Source organism: Geotrypetes seraphini, chromosome 4 (assembly GCF_902459505.1).
Source record: "Geotrypetes seraphini chromosome 4, aGeoSer1.1, whole genome shotgun sequence".
Classification (NCBI taxonomy): domain Eukaryota; kingdom Metazoa; phylum Chordata; class Amphibia; order Gymnophiona; family Dermophiidae; genus Geotrypetes; species Geotrypetes seraphini.
Genome location: NC_047087.1, coordinates 240,183,058 through 240,205,007, shown reverse-complemented (window position 1 = coordinate 240,205,007; position 21,950 = coordinate 240,183,058). Strand labels below are relative to the sequence as shown.

The 21,950-nt window shown below is 43.0% G+C and overlaps 1 protein-coding gene across 3 annotated transcripts in view; it reads right to left on the bottom strand.

The window, feature by feature from the left end:
* The window catches only part of DNAJC12 (DnaJ heat shock protein family (Hsp40) member C12), a 36,554-nt gene extending 14,814 nt beyond the window's left edge, over positions 1 to 21,740 (bottom strand). The window contains exons 1-4 of one of the 3 annotated variants that reach the window (XM_033941663.1): positions 21,734 to 21,740; positions 14,729 to 14,807; positions 10,708 to 10,847; positions 2,638 to 2,851 (exon numbers count right to left, since the gene is read on the bottom strand). In XM_033941663.1, coding sequence (XP_033797554.1) covers positions 2,638 to 2,848 — 211 coding nt within the window. In that variant the 5' untranslated portion in view covers positions 2,849 to 2,851; positions 10,708 to 10,847; positions 14,729 to 14,807; positions 21,734 to 21,740. Of the gene's footprint in view, positions 1 to 2,637; positions 2,852 to 10,707; positions 10,848 to 14,728; positions 14,808 to 18,755; positions 19,039 to 21,733 lie in introns of those variants that run through there. The other 2 variants (XM_033941661.1, XM_033941662.1) reach the window with 2 other exon arrangements.
* Positions 21,741 to 21,950: the final 210 nt, after the last annotated feature.

Sequence of the window (21,950 nt, the reverse complement as noted above, 5' to 3'; positions counted from 1 at the left end):
CTGGTAGAAACCCATTTGCAAAGTATGTATTCTTCCCAATTAATATTTTCAAATTAATAAAGTCTTTTTGCTTATTTGTAAATGGTTTCTACCAGAGCCTTTAATTCAGTAGCATAATTAAATGAAATAACTATTTCTGAAGTTTATATGGACGGGCGGGGACGGAGGGGATTCCTCGCGGGGACGGGTGGGGACGGAGGGGATTCCTCGCGGGGACGGGTGGGGACGGAGGGATTCCTCACGGGGACGGGTGGGGACGGGTGGGATTCCTCACGGGGATGGGTGGGGACGGGTGGGACTTTGGCGGGGACGGGTGGGGACGGGTGGGATTTCTGTCCCCGCGCAACTCTCTAATTGTAACTCCATTACAGAAGTTCATGTAAACCACTCTGAAATGACTCCCCAGTCACTAGTAGCGATATGTATTCTGCTTCCCTTGGTTGTTGATGCTGCAGCTGCATTTGGGCCATCCTCTCAGACGTTAAATGCAGCTGCATTTGAGCAGTGTTTGTAGCCTATTGTAGAGCATTGTTTCAAGTCATAAATAAAGGTTAAAAAAAAAAAAAAAAGCTTTCAATAAACAAACATCCTCAAATGCAATAGACATTAGAAACAAAAACACAGTCAGAAGAAAGCCAAAAGCTTCTCTTACCAGAACTAGTTATAGTAAGAGAAGCAAATATATAATTCAATTCCTAACATCAACACCCATCGACAGCCCCTGTAGTTTGTCAGCAAACACCTGGGGGAAAATGTAGATCTCCAGCCCATTTTGAACCTAGTGGGAAAAGATAGGCTTCTGGGGAATGGATTCTACAATAGTGGAGCCAGATCATGAAAAACAGAATGGGAAGTATTCTCTAACCATGAATTGGCTAGAGGTGGAAGCATCAGACAGTTGTATTCCTGAGAGAAAAAGGTCCTTCCCAGAACATATGGCATCAACAAATAAGATAAATAGATAGGAGGACCATACTGAACATTTTATAGGTTAATTTTAAAATCTTAGCATTTGCTCTGCTTGTGATCAGTAGTCAGTGATCCTCTCTTAATAGAGTGACGTGGTTTATAGTTTACAGTTTATCTGCTATAGAAATAATCAATAGTAGTAGTAGTAGTAATACTTGATCATTATACAAAGACACAGAAGAAATGGGAAATTACAAATTCAAAATCAGAAAAGAGAAAGAGGATAGCCCAGCCAATATGAGTTCTCATGCAATGGCATAGCCATGAGGGGGTCTCGTGGGCCTGGATCCCCTCACCTTGGGCTCAGGCTCTTCCAAAATTGTGACACCTGTGGAATGGCTAGTGGGGATGCCCAAGCCCTACCAGCCAAAGAGATCAACTGCCCAAGAACATAAGAGAGCACCAGTGGCAGTGTCTAAAACATGCCACTGACTTCTTTGCTGCTCAGGCAGCATGGAAGGGAAGGGGGTCTCAGATAGTGGACCTCCAACTGGTGGGGCTTGGGCATCCCTACTAGCAAGGGTAGGACTCAATGCCACCATGGGGATGGTGGACAGCTGAAAGGAAATTCATGTAACTCCCACTCTTTCCCTGCCCCCCCCCCCCAAGAAAAAAAAAAGATTTGGACAAGTTCATGGAGGAAAAGTCCATAAACTGCTGGGGAGAAGCCACTGCTTGCCCTGGATCGGTGGCATGGAATGCTGCTACTATTTGGTTTTTTGCCAGGTACTTGTAACTTGGATTGGCCTCAATGAAGACAATACTGGGCTAGATGGACCATTAGTCTGATCCAATAAGGCTATTCTTATGTTCTTATACCTCTGCTCTCATGAATAAGTGTGGGACCGTTACATTAAGATTAGATTATTCACCAAAAGCATCCAAGAAGAGGAATATTTTAAGACCTTCTTGACTACCTGAAGAGATATTTCCAGTTGAAAGGATGAGAGTATGAGGGAGGAATACGTGTAACAAAAGACGGGTACCCTATGTGGCTTTGGGAAGTTCATAATGGTCTGGGTGAAGAGCAAGGTATCAGTAGGCAAAAGGGAAAGAGTAGTATACCTGAGGAATAAATTTTATGAACAAGTGTTAAAGTCTTGAAAGTAATCCTGTGGGAAATGGGTAGCCAATGCTTGTTTTTTTAATAACAGCGTTAACACGATCTCATTTCTTAGCTCTTTTGATGAATTTTACAGTTGTATTTTGAAGAAGTTGCACACACCGAATGTGGTCAAACTTCCATGAATGGAAAATGAGCTTAAGTGCCACTTCTGAATATTTTGTAAAACGCTTGATGGTGGAAGGTTTTTGCCCATTATATAGTGAATTGCAATAACCTAATTGATTTGGAACCAACACACGAGCTAAGGTTTGTAATACAGATTTCTCTGGATAGGACCTAATGGCCTGAATATGCTGGTGAGTAGTAAGGCCAATTCTCTGTCTATGGGGAAAAGATGAATCGGATCCACAAAAATGTAAACAATCGTAACGTTCACGGTACAATTTGTTGCAAAGCACATAGATAAACAGTGTCAAAACATGGCCATAGATTATAAAATCAGCTTCCTGAATCTCAGTGTGACTTAGTAAGAATCTGTAGAATTTGCTTATGTTTATAATACTGTATATGAACTTGGAAATAGTTGTCATTACTGCACTTACTTGGGGAGCCTGAATACTTTGGTGACATTAGCTCTTCCTCGTTCATGTTTTCCTCAAGAATCTTGGTTTCCTCCTGCACGTTCCTCCCAGCTGAAAGTTCTGCTTTGTTTTCTTCCTGTTGGGCTCGATCCTCGCTGTTTACAATGTCAGCACAGTTTACATCAGGTGCTTCCAGCATTGGCTCTTTCTTAGTCTTAATGGCCCAGTGCATGGACTGAATTAGAAGAAAACAGAAAACTAAGATTTGTCCTAGACTAGATTTTCTTCAATAATAAGACATATGCCCACTTGTATTAAGGGTCCTGGTTAGGCCTTTTGCCCATCAACCCAGAATGTAAAGTCAATCCCTCTGTAATGTACAGAATCTATGCTCTAGTGTAGTGTCCCGCAAACTTTCTTGAGCCGCGGCACACTAAACTTAGTGGCCACGGTTCAAGGCACCAAGAAGTGAGCAATGTCACTGTGATGATATCACATGCATGAGTGATGTCATCACATCGACATCAACGCAAGCAGAAAGGCCCTTCAGATGACGGGGGTGCCAGCAGGGAAGAGGACTGGAGATAAGGAGAGGCGCTGGCTGAATGCCTACAGGATGTGCCTCTCACCACGAGAGGTACGTCCTGTAGGCATTCAGCCAGCGCCTCTCCTCCCCAGTGTGTCGCAGCACACCTGAAATCTCAGGAGGCACACTAGAGTGCTGCAGCACACAGTTTGCGATACACGGCTCTAGTGGAAGAGAATTCTTACTGTCGCCTCCCATGGCACTCAACAAGATTACTCACACACATCGATTAACATTTAACTTATATTTATTCTCCAAAGTCATTACACACTTCTTAGAAAACTATTATCCAAGAAAAGGTGCCTTCCTCAGACATACCCTGAGAATTGAGAATTAAGCTGACTCTACTTTTTTCTTGTCCTGAACTTCCTCCAGTAATATCAGTAGACAAAACTATTTGGGCAGAGGCACAGAGGAGGCAAGCCAAAGTAATATTTCTGCACATCATAACCTTCTCCTCCCATACCTTTAAATTAGCTAGAAAGGATACTATTAGAAAAAGTCCCAAAGGCCTTAGACAGTATTATCTATCCAGTAAAATAAACATAATAATTGTTCAATAACATTATTCAATGAAATCTTCTATATGGGAGTTAAGTCTTGAGACAGAGGAGAAGGGTCAGAATCTCAATATAAACCCATCATCCCAGTTCTGTTACATTGCATATTTCCCCAAAATGGAGCTAGGACATTTGTCTTTATAGTGAAGCATACAAAAAATAGAAATGCCAAAACTGGCATTAAACCACACTAGGGTTTAATGCCACACTAGATGGACCAACCATTGATATTCAGCGGCACTTAATGAAAATGGGTCAGTGCATGGGCAATCTGGGGGTAGTGTCGAGGTGAAGCCAGAACGTATGTGGCATGGGTCATATTCAGTGCCAGTACATACATATAGGACTACATAAAAGGTTGTCCTATTTGACTGCCTAGCTATGTGGATGCCAGCACTGAATGTCAGTCAGCACCTGCATAACTTTCAGGTCGCCAACTTGATCTCCCTGCTGGGTTGCTGATCTCCTCCAGATCCCCCGACTCCTATCCACTAAACCCCTCCCACAAAAAAATCTGATCAACTCTATATGCACCCCTTTTTAATCAACCCACTCTGCTTCCTCAATCCCCCCTTACCCAAGTTCTGCCCACCGAACTCTAGGATTTAATTCTACAATCTCCCACAGATCATTCATTTTTAATCCTCCCTGATCCCCACCCCACTCCATTTCCCAACTCCCCAAATGTCCTCTCCCATGGGATCCCCTGCCACTCCCAGAACTTACCCAGAAGTGACTCCTGGTTTGTAGTGGGAAGGGGTCAGAGTAATCCCCCTCAGATATCAACCTCTCTGGCTCTGGATTCCAAAAGAACAATGACCCCTAGCAGTAGTCTTGTTCTATTGCTGCTAGTGATCAGCCTTCTTGTCTCTTATTCCCATCTAGCTTCTCATTATCTTTCTTTCACCATCTCCTTTGCCCCATTTCTACCCTCTTACCCACTTCAGAGATCTAGCCCTTTCCTCTCTCACACTCTTTCCAGTCTTTCATGCCACATCTCAATTCTTCTCCACCTTTTACCTGTCTTCTCCTACACCAATCTCCTACTCATTCTATCCAATTATCAGGTTTATATTTTCCTCCAAATCCACTCAACCTCCAAGCTCCTCCCCCATACCAATTGCAATGGCATACCAAGAGCGGAGTGGGAGAGGGCGGTCTGCCCCAGGTGCAGGATACTCGGGAGTGCTGCAACAGCTGCAGGTCTGTGGTTCGCTTGCACACAGCTGTCGGTTTCACTAGCTCCACCCCCCTATGATGTCAACTTCCTGTTCCGGAGCAAGGGACCAGCAGAGCTAACAGCAACATGCAGGAGGGTGCGCCATCTGAATTCCCACTCTGCCAGGTACACCACTGGTTCTTTGTTCTTTTCCCCAACTCTGTCTCTAAGTCCCCAGTGTCCATCCAATCTGAGTTCCTGTTTTTTCCCCACATCCTTTTTCTTTCTTTTCTCCTCATCCCACCAAGCTCCAAGTCCAATCCTTTCCCTCGGACTTCCAGACTCTGCTCTCCTTCCCAAACCAGTTCTCACATCCCACCTAACCACTCCTCCAGAAATGCCCCTTTCAGCTCTGGGCGCACAGCGGGATTCACAGGTCTAAAATATCCCTGGATACATCCAAAAAGCTGTTTCGATTATTGGCACTTGGACGACCTATCTTTTAGAACGACCAAGTGCTGACTTGGGTGGGTTTTTAGATGTGTTTAAGTTTTGATTACGTGGAGGGGCATAATCGAAAGGGATGTCCAAGTCCATTTGCGTCTAAGCTGTAAGTCGTCCAAAGTAAAAAACAGCCTAGGATACATTTTTGAAAAATATGTCCAAAATTTTTTTTGTTTCATAAATCGTCTAATTATATGTCCTGCGTTCTGATCGTCCAAGCCGCTAAATTGTCCATCTTTATACCACATTTTCATCCAAGTCAACTTTTCATCCAAGTCCAACTTTTCATCCAAGTCCAACTTTTCATCCAAGTCAAAAACGCCTAGAACAAGCCCTATTGAACATGGGTGGGGTCTGCAAAGTGATGGGCTTAACACCCAGACATGCCACCTAAATAGTGGGGTACCTTACAGGGCACTGCTGTGAACTTCACAAAAAGGGTGCAATGTCTTCATCTCACTACAGCTCCCTTATAGGTCATGGTGAGCCTCCCAAACCACCTCCAGAATCCCCTAGACCCACTTATTTACCACCCCAATAGCCTTTATGGCTGCAGGAGCCACTTATATAAACTTATATAACCGTAAAAAAGGGTTGTGGGGCTGTATAGGGCAGTGCACATGTTTCAATATCAATGCAGTGATTACAAGGGCTTATGGGCATGGGTCCTCCTCTCTTTGGGTCCCTAACCCACCCCCAAGATGACTTAAGCTTTCCTATGCCAGGCTTTCCTATGCCAGGTAGTCAGGTGATGATAGTCTGGAGACTGAATTTTAAAGGTATGATTAATATTTTTATGGGGTGGGGGGGTCGGTGATCACTGGGGTAGTGTGTGGGGGTTTGTGTTATGTGTTTTCAGTGCTTATCTGGTGACTTTAGGTGGGTTTTTGTGACTTAGACCATGTTCCATCAATCGTGGGCTATATAACTTTCAGTTACACATGCTGTATGACTAAGTCTAAGCTGGCCCATGTCCCCCTCAACTCCCACCCTCGACACTCCTCCTGAAACCCCCCTTTTAGTTTTGGTCGTTCAGCGGCACTATGAAGGCCTAGGTCGTTTAGAAATACGTCCAAAACCCGCTATTAGTATTTGGGAAATGTTCGTCTAGTGCTGACTTAGGCCGGTTTTTGAACGTTTTTCTCTTTCGATTATAAGCCCCATAGTGTTTTGGTTTTGTTTTGTTATGATATAAAATTCAATAAAATTGTTTAAATGAAAACCATGTTTGTCTTTCTTTGATGTCACAAAGCAAGTTTTCAGAACACATAAGGTGATGCTCAGTGGTCACAGCATTGCTGACACACACATCTGCCTACTCAAAAGATGAGTCATTACTTCTACTGAACAGCAACAAAAGCAGAGCAAAATGGCAGAAACTAATCTTCACCAAAAATGCACTGGGTCTTAATATTCAAATGATTTTGCCTGAAGACACAGCAAGGAAAAAAACCTCTAATAAAAATAAAGGACAAATGAGCAAAAGAAGCAATACATGCACTGAAATCGATAGAAGGGACCTGCATGGATTCACTGTTCACTCTATCCAGATTTAACTAGGAACCTCTTTGGTTACTTCCTATGAAAGATTCTACAGGAACTATAAACTGCTGAAAATAATGTAGCAAAATGATGGGATTTTTTATTACATTTAATGCTAGACCATATCAGCACCTCTAGAAACACAACAAAGGCCAGAGTAGACTAACAGAGCAGTGCAAATAAGGGTATTAAAATCTACAAAAATCTCATAAATTTTAGTATGTCTCGATACGATCTCTACTTATTCTTAAAAGAACAAGTTTTCCTCAGTTTAAATTCAAACTTTATAGGAGTTTACCATCTCCCTCTCTGTCCTCGGCACCTGGGAGAGGCTTCACTTGTCTTCTAATCCCTTCCCATCTCATCCTCTTCCTCAAGAAGGAATAACACAGCTATATGAGGCTGTTTTTAGCACATGACCCTAATTGTTCTTTCACACAACCAAGCCAATATTCATCTGGCAGCAATGAGCTTTTTTTTTTTTTAATGCTGATCACTACCAGCTAATACATAGACCAAGTCATGTCCAGCACCAACACTGAATATCAACTTCTTCGATAGATCTGGAACAGTTTATAGGAGTATTGGAGTATTTATAGGATTGGTTTATAGGAGTATAAACCAATATTCAGTGTCTGTGCCCATATACCTAACTGGACCACACTAAAAGCAATCCTATTTCCCGGGTTAGGTATTCAGGCACTGGCTCCACACTGACTGTCCCTGTACTGCCCTGGCATTGCCCAGATTTTAACGCCAGGGCGGAGAGTGCCATTATTCGGTGGAACTAGCCAATTAAGTGCCGACAAATATCAAAGATCAATCAGCTGACCACAATTTAACCTGACAGGAGTCTTTCTTTCCTGGTTAAATTCTTTTGAATATCGGATCAACCTCTTTAGCTTACTTATGCTTCCCTGTACTGATCCTGAAGAGACCTCATGTCCTCTGCTGGCCTTCTGTTTTAACGCCCTCTCCACCTCCCAATGTTTTGACTATGAGAGGAGCATCTACATGGGCTACTGTTAAGATGGGTTATTATACCTTAAGTAAGGTTATTTAATCACAGGGTCCTATTTTATGCAATGAGAACAGTGGCATAAAAAGGAGGGGGTGAGGGGGTCAGACCGCCCCGGGTGCTGTCTTGGTGGTGGTGGTGCCGGCATTTCTCCTCTCCACCCTCCCGCTCCTGCCTGCTCCTCCCCCACCACGCGTGCTCTTTCACTTCTTTCCCCCCCCCCCCCACAACTGTACATCTAGCACTTCACTGGTGCGATCAACAGCTCCAACCTGCTGCTCGCTCCAGCCTCAGTGCTCCCCTCTGATGTTACTCCCGGGTCCTGTGACTAGGAAGTGACATGAGAGGAAGATCCACCACTGGCGTGGGCAGCAAGTTGGAGATGCTGCTCACGCCAGGGAAGCTAAATAGGTATGGGGGAATTGAAAGGGGGCACACATGGCAGGGGGGGGTTGGAGAAGATGGTAAGGGAGGGTATCACCTCCCCGGGCACCTCCCACCCTTGTTACAGCAGTTAATGAGACCCTGTGCTAAAATAACCCAACTTGTGGTAAAATAAATCGACTTAACAGTAGCCCACGTTGATAACGTCCCACCTAAGTTTTTTTGTCTTTGTCTTTATTTGTTTCTCTGTAAAGCAATGCCAGTAGGACATTTTGCTGGCCTACATTTCAGGCATCTGTTGTGGCCCTAGGGAGCTGACTAGGGCTGCTTAAGTTCGCCCAAGGCCACTTCCAAGAAAAACCATGCCCTCACCCAACCTTGGGCAAGCTTAAGTGTCCCAATGCATCTCCCTCAACCACAACAAACACCTACAGTGTAGGCACCCTGCCTCTAGTGGGGGGGGGGTGTTTACAAAATGTCTAAACAGCGGTAGAACAGCTACCACTATCTACAATCAGGATGCCCATTTATAGGATTTGCCCCAGAGTCCCTTCATCTTCAGTAGTCTACATTCCCAGTAGCTTGAACAGTCAAGATGAAGTCTCACTCTTGGTCAAACCACTGCTCCAACAAGTTTAGCATTGCTCCTTCTGTAGACAGGATAATACCTTTATTGTTCAGTAGCTTCTAAGCCTCCTTCTGACAAAGGAGGACCAAGAAACACCATGATAGAAATCCTTGCTTATACAAAGTAGTTACTAGTCTCTCTCACAGACTGCAGACCTGTTATACAAATTAGAAGGGTTTCCCCTTTCTAGTTTTCCTTAAACAATATTTTAAAAAAGCAAGACTAGCTCCTTCTAAGCAATTACTAGGAATTCCAGTGTAATAGCCTTCCAGTCTAATACCCTCCTTACCCTGGAAACTGCATCAAACAAAAAGCAAACAAAAATCAAAGCTCTTGGGCTGGGGATTCGCCAAACCCCCCTGAAGGCCCTGATAGTACTGATATGAATTTGGTTGGCTGAGCAGCAGCTGCCTCTTGCCTACTCAACCAGTAAAATTCAGAGCAGTGCCCTCAGGACCTTTAAGGGGTGGGGCGAATCCCCTGAAGGCCCTGACCGCACACCACTGATTGGAAACATCCTAATTAGCCTTCCCTTTCCTGGGCTCCAGAAGTTTCAGCACAGGTTTCCATGGAGTTGTAGTTTACTTCCCTCTTTCTAAAAGGGAATACCATTTCTTTTAAAATCAAAAACTTAGGGGTCCTACAGCTCCACTTCATAACCCCTTTGTGACAGGATAGGGATAGAGAACATTGAGATATGAGCATATTAACACCTTATCTTCCAAAGCTGCACTTGTTGCCAGTTGCTTTTAGAATTCAATATAAAGCAATTATGATTTGTCATCAATTCTTATATGGTATGATTCCCGAATTCTGTAAGAATAACATGTCTAGTTACCAACCAGGAAGATCTTTGCGCTCTGAAAATTCTGCGCTGCTGAAGACAAATGTCAATCCAAAATATGTGGAAACCAAGGATGTGGTAAGAGTGGATAGCATAGCTGGTTTTAAGAAAGATTTGGACAAGTTCCTGGAGGAAATGTCCATAGTCTGTTATTCAGAAAGACATGGGGGAAGCCACCGCTTGCCCTGTATTGGTAGTATGGAATATTGCTACACCTTGGGTTTTGGCCAGGTACTAGTGACCTGGATTGGCCACCGTGAGAACGAACTACTAGGCTTGATGGACCATTGGTCTGACCCAGTAGGGCTATTCTTATGTTCTTTTCTTGTGCAGGAGTAAAACTGTGGAATTCTCTTGTAGGGCAAGTCCAGAAATGGGGCATGTAGAAAGTTACTGAAAACACAATTATTTATAAATGCCTTCCTTTAAGTAACTGATTCTCCTTGTTTTCTGATTTCTAGAAAGAATTGAATTCTTCTACGTGCATCTGTCTTGATCTAGAAGTTGTTTTAAGGTTTTATTTATATAACAGTTTTGTAAACCATTTTGGTTAAAAACGGCATAGAAATTTTTAAAATAAATACAAAATAAATAAATAAATCTTACATAGGCAGAGTGTAGGTGAAGCATGGGCAGGACTGATGCTTATGATTAAAGTGTTCAAGGCTTGTTCAGATGAGGATGGGGCAAGGACAGAACTCACAGGGACAGGACAGAGATGGAGATAGATCCCTCGGGGATGGGGACAAATTTCTCTCAGTGTCATTCTCTACTCAACTGCGTTGAACGCACACACAAAGAGTTTGAAAAACAATGCAAATCAACAACAGACAAAACATTAGCTCTAATGTGAAATGAGAACTGACTGTTTTAACAGAGTCGTTCAGAGCCTCCCACTGCTTGAATGGAACCTGGATTCTGCTCCTCCACCAGTGGTCATAGCGAGCTCGGCTGTCCTTGTTGGTAAGGATCTCTTTAGCATGCTGGAGCCTCTGGAAATTTTCCACTAGAAAGCAGACAGCACACATTCATTATTTTATATCATAGGTTTTATATCATAGGTTTGAAGCAGACATGTAAGTAAAAACAAATGTTGCAAAATACCCACTGAATAACAATTCAAGCCATTTTTGCTTTAACTTTGAGCTTCATTAGGCCCCACATGAACAGCTAAGAGCCAAGCTACACCACTGCAGATGAAAAGCCTCACCTACAGTTAAAGAAAAAATCCTCACCTGAGATCAAAGAAAAAAATGGGATGGCTCATAGAATTCAAAGCTTGCTCAGTAGAGAAAAAAATATTGTTTAAATAAAATTAAAAAAAAACGTTCTTTTTCTGCCTTTACTATCTATATGCAGAGGTTATTATCTTTAAATAAATATGAATAAAATGCTAGGAGTGTGTCCTGAAACAAGTGAGGTTAAGGACAGAGAGAAGAAATGTATTAGTGGGAGATGTGATTGATAGCAAGACACTAGTCCAATATTAGATGTGTTTATAGAAGAGAACTTGTGAGTCAGCCTGAAGGAGATGAGAATGTTATGAAATGCAAGATTTGTAAGGAAATGAGAATTTATGTATACAAATTAACAATGAACCTTATTGGGATGCTATCAAAGCCCATATGAACTTGTAAATGCCATAATTGGCTAAACTATACAAATGTGATCACTGACAATGTATTTAAGAGTTTTGTATTGGAGCATTAACCAAAGATATGACGTCAAGCTAAGTGATTTTGGCTTCATATGTGAATTTAATTGTTCATACTGACCAAGATGATAGTATTTTAGACTAGAATTTGCTATACAACTGTGAGGCACATGTTCACATATGATGAAGATGTCCATGATGCATTAATTTTGCCGCTTGCACTTTTGCTCTTTGGTAGAATCATCTTTTTAACATTTGTTGAGGACTTCCCTTTACATAGAGAAAACTGAGCTACAAAGAAAGAGACTTAATGGCTACCTGATTTCGGGAAGGACTATCCTTAGCTGAATACTGCGGCCTAACATGGATTGACACAACGCACCAGGACTTTTCTTCATTTGTCACCGCAAAAGGACTGATTGCCTGATTTGCTATTGCCAAGGGGGTCTTCGGCCTAAAATGGTGGAGTAAAATGCATAAAACTAGACTTTGACTTTTTAGTTTAATTTGTTTTGTTTTCTTTGCAACTATGGACTTATAGTTGATTCAGATACTTTTATGGACTTTCGAAGTACTGATTTACTGATTTATGTGTGCAACTGAGTATGTAAAAAAAAAAAAAAAAAATGGAATTGTCCAGATCAGAATGATGTGCACTAAAAAAGTGTCCTCCAACTTATCTGATAATGTGAAGATCTTTATTCCTCCAATGTCACAATAGTACATTCAAATGACTCTATGACTCAATGACTCGACATGTACATGTTTTGGCCAACAGGCCTGCCTCAGGAGGGGCTCGCGGGTCGGCGGGGGGTCTGATCGGGGGTTCTGGGGGGGCGGTCATTGGGGGAGGGGGGTTGTGTCAAGGGCAGGAGGGCCTGGGATCCCTCCTGCCCGTATTGTAGTGGGGGGGTAGGGGGTCGCCGGGGCAAGAGGGCTTGGGCTACCTCTTGCCCCGATATCATCAGGGGGGGTGATGTATCGCAGCAGAAGAGATTGGGCATCTCTCCTGCTGCGGGTCGCAGCAGTTCAGGTAGAGGGGTGATCGCATCGCGGTAGGGGAGATGAGGCATCTCTCCTGCTGCGATGGTTGCGGTGGGTAGGTTGCCAGGCCCCGCTGAACTGATTGCGGCAGCGGCCATCAGCTCAGCGGCCCCTTTTTCGGCACTTAGACCTGGTTTGACTTTGTCTAAGTCAAAAAGGTAATAGTGCCGACTAGGCAACCTATCAAATGTTTTGGTTATATGTTGTACGCCTAGGTGTAGGTCGGCCCACCTCCCACCCACCGCCCGCCCTTTTTTCCTCCTCTAAACACGCCTCTTTTCTCTCTGTACATTTAGAGGCAGGGGAAAGGCCTAAGCTGGTTTTAGATACGTCTAAAAAACAGCTTTGGTTATGGGTACTTGGACGATCAGGCTTTTTAATCGTCCAAGTAGCCATTTAGCACACTTTTTAGACGTTTTTTTTTTTTTTATTATTATGAACCCCTTAACTTTCTATTGGTCAGAATCATAAGGAGCTGCAGGTGAAAAAACTAAATATAGTAAAACCTTGGTTTACGAGCATAATTCGTTCTGAAAACATGCTAGTAATCCAAATCACTCGTATATCAAAGTGAATTTCCCCATAAGAAATAATGGAAACTCAGGCGATTCATTCCACAACCTAAAAACTTTATTGCAAGACCTCACTCATTTAGAACAGTCACTACACTCCTACAGCATCAGAGAGAGAAGAACCATTGGCTCAGTTGTGATGTGTGTATACTGTATGTACTTGTATTGCAAGACATTGCTTGTATATCAAGTTAAATGTTAATAAGATGTTTTGCTTGTCTTGCAAAACTCTTGCAAACCAAGTTACTTGCAATCCAAGGTTTTACTGTACATTCTTTCATTGCATGATTAATTGCAATTTCAAATTTTAATCAAAATATAGTCCTAAAAAAACTAAATAATAAAAAGTAATGAAAAGATTTGAAATACAAAATACAAATTGAAAAATTACAAAGTAAAAAATAATTACTTCTATTAGTGCTTTACGAGGATCAACAAATGGCATGTCTATTACTATACTGTTCACTTTAGTAATCTCAATCTCACTTTGCATGTTCTCAAAAGGTTTGGGGTGGGAGATTTTTTTAAATTATTAAAACCACAAATTATATATTTCTATACATTGCTACTGTTTGTCCTATTAGCAACCGTACAGTTTTCACAGCCTACTTCATAAAATCAAGCCTGGAAATAAGCAGTTTTAAAATCAACCATGACATGTCAAAGATAGAACCAGATTAATCACAGTCTCAAAAGAAAAGTAGATAGAATAAAGAATGTGCACTGTAGTCCTATATTAAATTCAAACTTGGGAACAAAAATGTAGCATAAAAGATCAGTCTCCAGTATATATCTTCATACCATTATCTTCTTAGTCCTATATCTCTTACAACATTGTGAACAGAAGTCCAAGCACCAGGTGGAGACAGAAGAGTTCTAGCTTTGGACTGCCTGTGAACACTTTTTAGAATTTTTTTTTTACATGCGCGTGTCAGGGAGGGGGGAGTCGGGAAGGAGCAGGGGGGCGAAGAGGAGGACAGGTGCCAGCTCCCCACCAAGATGGCACCCAGAACAGACTGCTCCCCCCCTTTACTAAGCCACAGTTACTAAGATCCCTTTTCCCGAAAAAAAGGACCAAACAGAATAGCAACTGGACACACCAAAAATGCAGAAAAATTATTTAATAGTGAGGGGTCATTTTCAAACCACTTAGACATACAAACTTATGACAATGTGTCACACGATGCATAATTTTTCTAACTCCTCCCATAGAATCTTGAATAATCTGCCACAGAAAACCTAGGCCTGTGTCTACAACTGCCTCACAGTTTTTATACATGTGAACACAGGCAAAATTCCTGTAGGGGCTGCTCATGGTATCTGCCCATAGAGATAAACTTACTTTGGCAAACGTACATCCTGAAAATCAATTCATTCCTTTCTTTTAGCCTGTTCTATTGGCTGCTGCTACAATGATTTCAGATTACCTATACTATACGTTCAAGACGCAGGCCAAGTTAATGCACTTCTGAACTACAGATGTAGCGTTGACTGGGAGCTCAGAATGTTCCTTCTGGAAGCTTGCAAAACATTTGAATGAACTTAGTACAGCATTCTCATTCAGAAAATACAAATATCTTAAAAGGAGGGAGAGAGAACATTAAAATAAATCATTACCTGCTTTAGGGTTTCCAGGATGCTTATCTGGATGACATTCAAGTGCTAAGACCTTAAATTCTGCAAGAATTTGCTCCACCTGACAAGAAAATTACTAGATTTTCATTTAGAAATAAAAGCAAACTAGACATGTTTATTTCTAAGACAGGTTAATCATTACATTATATTACAACTATATTTATATTCTGCAATTACCACAAAAGTTCATTGTGGATTAAAGTAAAATTAATTAGCCAAGAAACCGGGAATATATAAAATTGAAGATTTTAATTTAATTACCTAAATACTGATAGAATAAATAAGGGGTTTTTTGTTTTTGTTTCTTCCTAAATTACTCATAATTTGGTTTTTAACATATTTATCAATGATCTAGAGATGGGAATAACTAGTGAGAATTAAATTTGCTGATGTCACAAAGTTCTTAAACTGCAAGAGGATTGTGAGAAATTGCAAGAGGATCTTGTGAGACTTGGGAGACAGGGCATCAAAATGGCAGATGACGTTTAATGTGAACAAGTTAGGGTTTAGGTGATGCATGTGGGAAAGAAGAACCCGAACTACAGGTACATGATGCAAGGTTCTATGAGCTAGTTGCACTAAAAGCAGTTGTTAAGAAGGTAGCTGTGGGCTGGATTTTGGGTCAATTTCTAAATGGCAAAGCTGGCAGGGGAAGCCTGAACAGCCGAGCGGTAGGGGAAGCTTCAAAGCAGCCTCCTGCCTCTCAGGTTACACATGCACAATATCGGCCCCATTACAAAAAAGTCAAGCCACCCCTCCCCCGATGATGCCTGCACCCTGATGACCCCACAGAACAAAAATAAAGAGATGCAGGAGGGATGCCCACTCACTCTTGCTACTGTGACCCCCCCCCCCCCGCCCCGTTCCCCTTCTGAGTCAATTAGGACTTCAGGCCTCCTTCCCAGTACAGTCCCCCCATTGCCCCAGGTACATTAGATAGATTGTGAGCCCGCCGGGACAGACAAGGAAAATTGCTTGAGTATCTGAATAAATGTATGTAAACCGTTCTGAACTCCCCTGGGAGAACGATATAGAAAATTGAATAAATAAAAAAAAATATTCTGTAATACACTGGGAGGAGCCTAAGGCTACGATTGGCTCAGACACCTAAGGTCCCTCCCCTGGGGGGGACCTTAAGCATCCTTGCCTTAGGCACCTCCGCATGTATCCCAGGATGCACTGGGAAGGGGCAGGCCTGCCATTTTGGAAAGGCAGGTCTGCGGGCAGGAGGGACTGGGCATCTGTCCTGCTGTTTTCTTCACATAAGAGGTATTGGGGGTTAGGGGATGGGGGAAGCCGAGGAGGCCAGGGGGCTGAGGCAGGAGGGTGTGGGCATCCCTCCTGTTGATTTTCAAAGTATGGGGAGTGGGGAAGGAGGGGTCCTGGCAAGGGGGATCGGTCAGTCAGTTCCACGTGGGGTATCCGGTGGTGCTCTATGGTACGGCTGCACCTTGAATACTGTGTGCAATTCTGGTCGCCATATTTCAAAAAAGATACAGCAGAATTAGAAAAGATACAGAAAAGGGCAACAAAAATGATAAAAGGGATGGGACACCTTCCCTATGAGGAAAGGCTAGAGCGGTTAGGCTCTTCAGCTTGAAGAGAAGGCTCAGGGGTGATATGATAGAGGTCTATAAAATACGAGTGGAGTGGAAAGGGTAGATGTGAATTGCTTGTTTACTCTTTCCAAAAATACTAGGACTAGGGGACATGTGATGAAGCTAAAAAATTTAAAATAATTTTAAAACAAATTGGAAAAAATATTTCTTCACACAAAATATAATTAAACTCTGGAATTCATTTCTGGAGAATGTGGTGAAATTAGTTAGCTTAGCAGGGTTTACAAAAAGTTGGGTAAATTCCTAAAAGGGAAGTCCATAGACCATTATTGAGATGGCTTGGGGAAATCCATTGCTTATTCTTAGGATAAGCAGCATAAAATCTGTTTTATTATTTGGGATCTAGCTAGGTACTTGGGATCTGGGTTGGCCACTGTTGGAAATGGGATACTTGGCTTGATGGACCTTCGGTCTGTCCCAGTATGGCAATTCTTATGTTCTTAACTAATATTACATTAGTTTTTTTTATTCTGCCAATACCTTGCGGTTCTAGGCGGATTACAAAAGGAAGAGATTCTGGTCATTTCCAGAAGATTATAGGGAAGCTATTGGCTGCAAACTTAGTACTGGAACATATGAACATAAGAATAGCCTTACTGGGTCAGACCAATGGTCCATCAAACCCAGTAGCCCATTCTCACGGTGGCCAATCCAGGTCACTAGTACCTGGCCAAAACCCAAAGAGAATGTGATTTGATATACCACCTTTTTGTGGTTATAATCAAAGCAGTTTTATATATTACTAGTGTTTAAGCCCATTACATTAACAGATGCTAGAATATATGTCTGCATGTCTCTCTCCCTGGCCCCCTTTGTCTGTTTGTCTGTCTCTCTCTCTGGCCTCCTGTCTGCCTGTCTTTCTTTCTGTCTCTCTCCCTTCCCGCTGTCTTTCTGTGTGTCTGTCTTTCATTCTTGTGCCTGCCTGTCTTTCTGTCTCTCTCCATGGCCCCCTTCTGTCTCCCCCCCCCCAAAAGCAAACCAAGATTGCTCCCTGGCCCACTTTTCCTCTTCCTCCCCACACTTCTCTGTGCAGCAGCAGCATCCCCCCTTCCTTGTGCAGCAGCAGCATTCCCCTATTCCCTGTGTAGCAGCAGCATCCCCCCACTTCCCTGTGCAGCAGGAGCATTCGCCCCCCAACTTTCCTGTGTAGCAGCAGCAGCATTTCCCCCTTCCCTGTGCAGCAGCAGCATTCCCCCCTTCCCTATGCACATACCCCTTGCCTGCTCCCCCTGTCCTGCAGTAGCCCTTCTCCCTTCCTTTTACCTCATCCCTGTCCAGCAGCACCCATTCCATTCTCTCTGTCCTGCAGTAGCCCTTTTCCCTTCCTTTTCCCTCCTCCCATCCAGAAGCACCCCTTCCCTGCTCCCCCTGTCCTGTAGTAGGCCAGCCATCAGTAGCATTTCTCATCCCCCACCTCCCCTCTCCTCCTGGGTCTCACACAGCCATTGGCAGGAAGCGACATTGGCAAAGGGTAAAATCAGCGCTGCAGGCTCCTCTTACGTGCCGCAAATCAAACCGCTGTGCACGCACCGCACATAGAACACAGCCACAGAAGCACAAATCACGGCGGCAGGGATCACACCGTTTCAACTACATATGCGCAGGTAAGGGTTTTATTATATTAGATATACAGGTACTTACTTATCCACTTCTACCGTAAGATCATATTCCTGCACCTTTTATCCATGTGCAACCTTTTGGGGCTAGTCCCCTTATCCTCTGTCTAACTCCTGTTACTCTATCTCATCTGTCTATATGATCAACCTTTGTGTACATCCTATGCCAGTGGTCTTCATTGATAGGCCCACAAGCCAATGGTGGCCCTCCAAGACCTCTGGAGTGGCCAGCAGAGCCTTTGCCCAATCAATCACGTTTTTGTAAACAGACATATACAAATCTTTTTTGAATTTCCTAAGGATTACGCAGAGGTATGTTCTGAGGGACCTACATTGGATCTTGAAGCTTCAGTCCATGAATAATGAAGTCTATATAGCACCAGAAATAGAAGACAAAGATCCAGGAACTTGCGACTAACATCAGTCTATATAGAGATACATATCTCCTGTTGCCCTCTCTCAGCACAACAGTTATTCCTATTTGCACAAATGATGCTGCAATCATGATAATGAAGCACTATCTGAAGTCAGATTCGTTAATACACAAATTATATGATTTCTTTCCTCCATAATTTAAATTTGTATTTACAAGGAAGTCAAATCCAAAAAATCCTAAACATTGATCTTATAAAGTAAACAATGCACCAGTGACAATAGATCGTTCATTTGCTACTGAACATCACCAAAACACTTTGCCCTAGATAATATATTATTTTCTTGGCAGCACTTTCTAAAACTCAAACAAAAAGAAAAAGAACCTAATAATTCTATTACATCTGATATGGCTGCAAGCAGGTTTAGGACCCTAGGACTACATCTCTGTACACTCACGGTGGACAGCTCGTCGCATCCGAGCAACGCATAATAATCTTCCAGCTCTTCCTGTTTGCAGTTCAAAATCGCATCCATCTGGTCAAAGTCGACTGTTCACGTTCTTGTCCAAGTGAAAAGAGGCAATGCTCCAAAGCGCAATAGCAAACGATCTTAAATCCTCCTAAACTAGCTTACAGCCAGCAATCCGTGCTGTACATATATACTACACTGTTATCTGACACCACCTCCCTGGGCAGCTCAGAGTGGGAGGTGCACTGAACCCTGCACGAGCCTGACAGCCGCTATGATTCTCGGGTGTTGCAGTTTCTAGAAGATTTTACCGTGGGAGTGAGCAAACTGTTTTCTGAACGTGGGATGGGTGTTCATTCATACGAGGGGGTGCTGAAAATTTCTCAGCCAAACCAACCAACTTCCTAAATTCTGAGCGTTATTTTGCCGCTGTAGCTGATAAGAATGTTATCTTATTTTGTTAAGTGCCAATTTGTAAAAACGAAATTCTATGTCTTTTGAAATTGTTTCAGATCATTGATTGAACATATCCATGTCATTCTTGTCTTGACTGGGCAGAGAACTTTTCAGCACCCCATCGTATATACCTCATGTATTTGGAATACCATGTTGGGAATAAGTATTGTCTATGGGTGAGCTTATTTTTATTATGGGTTGTCTGAGTGTACTTGTATATTGTCTGAATTTAACTGGTTTTCTTATTAGTATATGTACATCATATAGCTGCCATATATTGCTGGGGGGGGGCCAGGTGGGGTTAGGGGGGTCCTGGTGGGGGTGAGCGTTCAGAGGGGTCCAGGGGGTGTGGTGGTAAACTTTCAGGGGAGTTGGGGAATGAGCTTTTGGTGTGTGTGTGTGGGGGGGGGGGGTGTCAGCAAGAGGGATTGGGCATCCCTCCTTCCGGGGAACATTTTTTGGGGGTGGGGGTGTCGGCAGGAGGGATTGGACATCCGTCCTGCTGGGGAACATTAGGGGGGGGTTTGGGGGATCACAGCAGGAGAGATAGAGAATCTCTCCTGCCAGTGATTATTGGCCGGGGGTGGGGGAGGGGGGATTGCAGGTATCAACAGGAGGGATTGGGCATTTCTCCTATGGGGAACATTGAGGGAAGGTTCGGGGGATTGTGATAGGAGAGATTGGGCATCTCTCCTGCCCGGGAACATTGGGAGAGGGTTCGGGGGATCACAGCAGGAGAAATTGGGAATCTCTCCTGCTGCAATCATTGCAGGAGGGCTCAGGGGATCGCAGCAGGAGAGATCTCTCCTGCCGGGGAACATTCATGGGGGTCACAGTGGCTTTGGGCAGGAGGGACTGGGCATTCCTCCTGCCACGATCATTATGGGAGTGGGGGGATGGGTTGCCTGGGCCGCTGAGCTGATCGCGGCAGCCACAATCAGCTCAATGGCCCGATCTGGAACTTATACCTGTTTTGGCTTGGTCTAAATCAAAATGTATAAATTCTATCTAGGCAACCTGTCAAAGTTTTCGATTATGACTGTCAGACGACTAAGTCTAGGTCGGCCCACATCCTGCCCACCTCCCACCTTACTCACTCCTCCAAAAACTCCCCTTTTCACTCTGGGCACACAGAGGCAGGGAAAATGACTAAGCTGGTTTTAGATACATCTAAAACCTGTTCGATTATTGATACTTAGACGACCTGTCTTTTTGATCGTCCAAGTTCTGATTTAGGCGGGGTTTTAGATGTATTTTGTTTTTGATTATGAGCCCTTACTGTATCTTATAAGAGGAAAATGTTGACTCATTCTCAATTACATGAAAATTCTTTTACCAATACTTTCAAGGCACAGATTTTCCTCATAATTCTTCTGTGAAATGTGATTTACACACTACCATAGAATTGGTACTGTTTAAATCACAATTCAGGAAGATACTTTTATCTTGTATCTGTGTAGCCCTAGATAAACTTTATCCAATGGTAAGGATTTCTTCTGAACAGAAATAGGAGGAATGGCTGAGGGAGCCTTTAGCTGAAGAAGCTTGGACATTTATTTATAATTATGCTCATTAATGTACTTCTATTACTAATTACAATCATCTCCAAACCCAGGTTTTGCACAGGACGTATTAGACCCCAATGCAGGATGAGAGAGTGCATAATACTGGCTTGGGTCTTTGCTGGAAGATCTGTGGCCAGAAAAGATCTATGGAACATATGTTCCCAATGCCCTGACTCCCAAGAATCTAAAAAATTTTGGAAATTGGTGTGGGATAAAATATTCACTTGGACTGGAGACAGAAAGGCATGCATTTTGGAACTTATTCAATGTTCAAGCAAAAGCATTTGTAATTTACTTTTGTCAGGAAGAGAAACAAAATCCTTTTTTCTTGGCACCAATACTGCTTCAATACAAAATACCAGCAATAATTCACTACAAAAACTGGCTTCATGATGGCACTGGGCTTTCATAAGGATGCTCCCAAAATCCACCAATCACAACATTGGTTTCATTAGACAAAATTACAATGACTGCAAAGCACTTTAAAGAAAGAGTTTTACACACACACACTGGTGTCGGTTCATTGGCGAGATGTCGAGGAGGGCTGTCATCAGTGGGGGTGGGGGTTATTTTTTTTTTATGAGGCAGATATTGTCATGTGTAACACACACAAACAGCATCTGTGTCCATTAAAAGAAAAAATAGGTTTCCTGCCCCAAACATCTGAGTAGCAGGAGGCTGCTTTGGGGCTTCCCCTGCTTCTCAGCTGTTCGGCCTTCCCCTGCCAGCTCTGTGCATGTGTGAGTCACTCTCACAGTGATTAATTGGACAGGGAGATGGGAATTATGATGAACCTCTGCACAAATCATTTGCATGCAAAATCAGTGCATCAATAGCTCTTTTAGAATTAGCCAAAAATTGGATCGGAGCGGACCCACATAGTCTTACCGATCCTGTTTAGTGCATCTAGCAGCTTGTCAGGCAGTTTATTCCAAGCATATGGTGCAGCAAAGTAGAAGGGACAGAATCTGGAGTTGGCTGTAGAGGAGAAAGGTAAAGATATAAGAGACTTAAATGATAAGCAGAATGTCTGGGGGGGGGGGGGAGAGTATGGGGAGAGATGAGAGATACTGAGGAGATGTGGAATGAATACATTTGTAGGTCA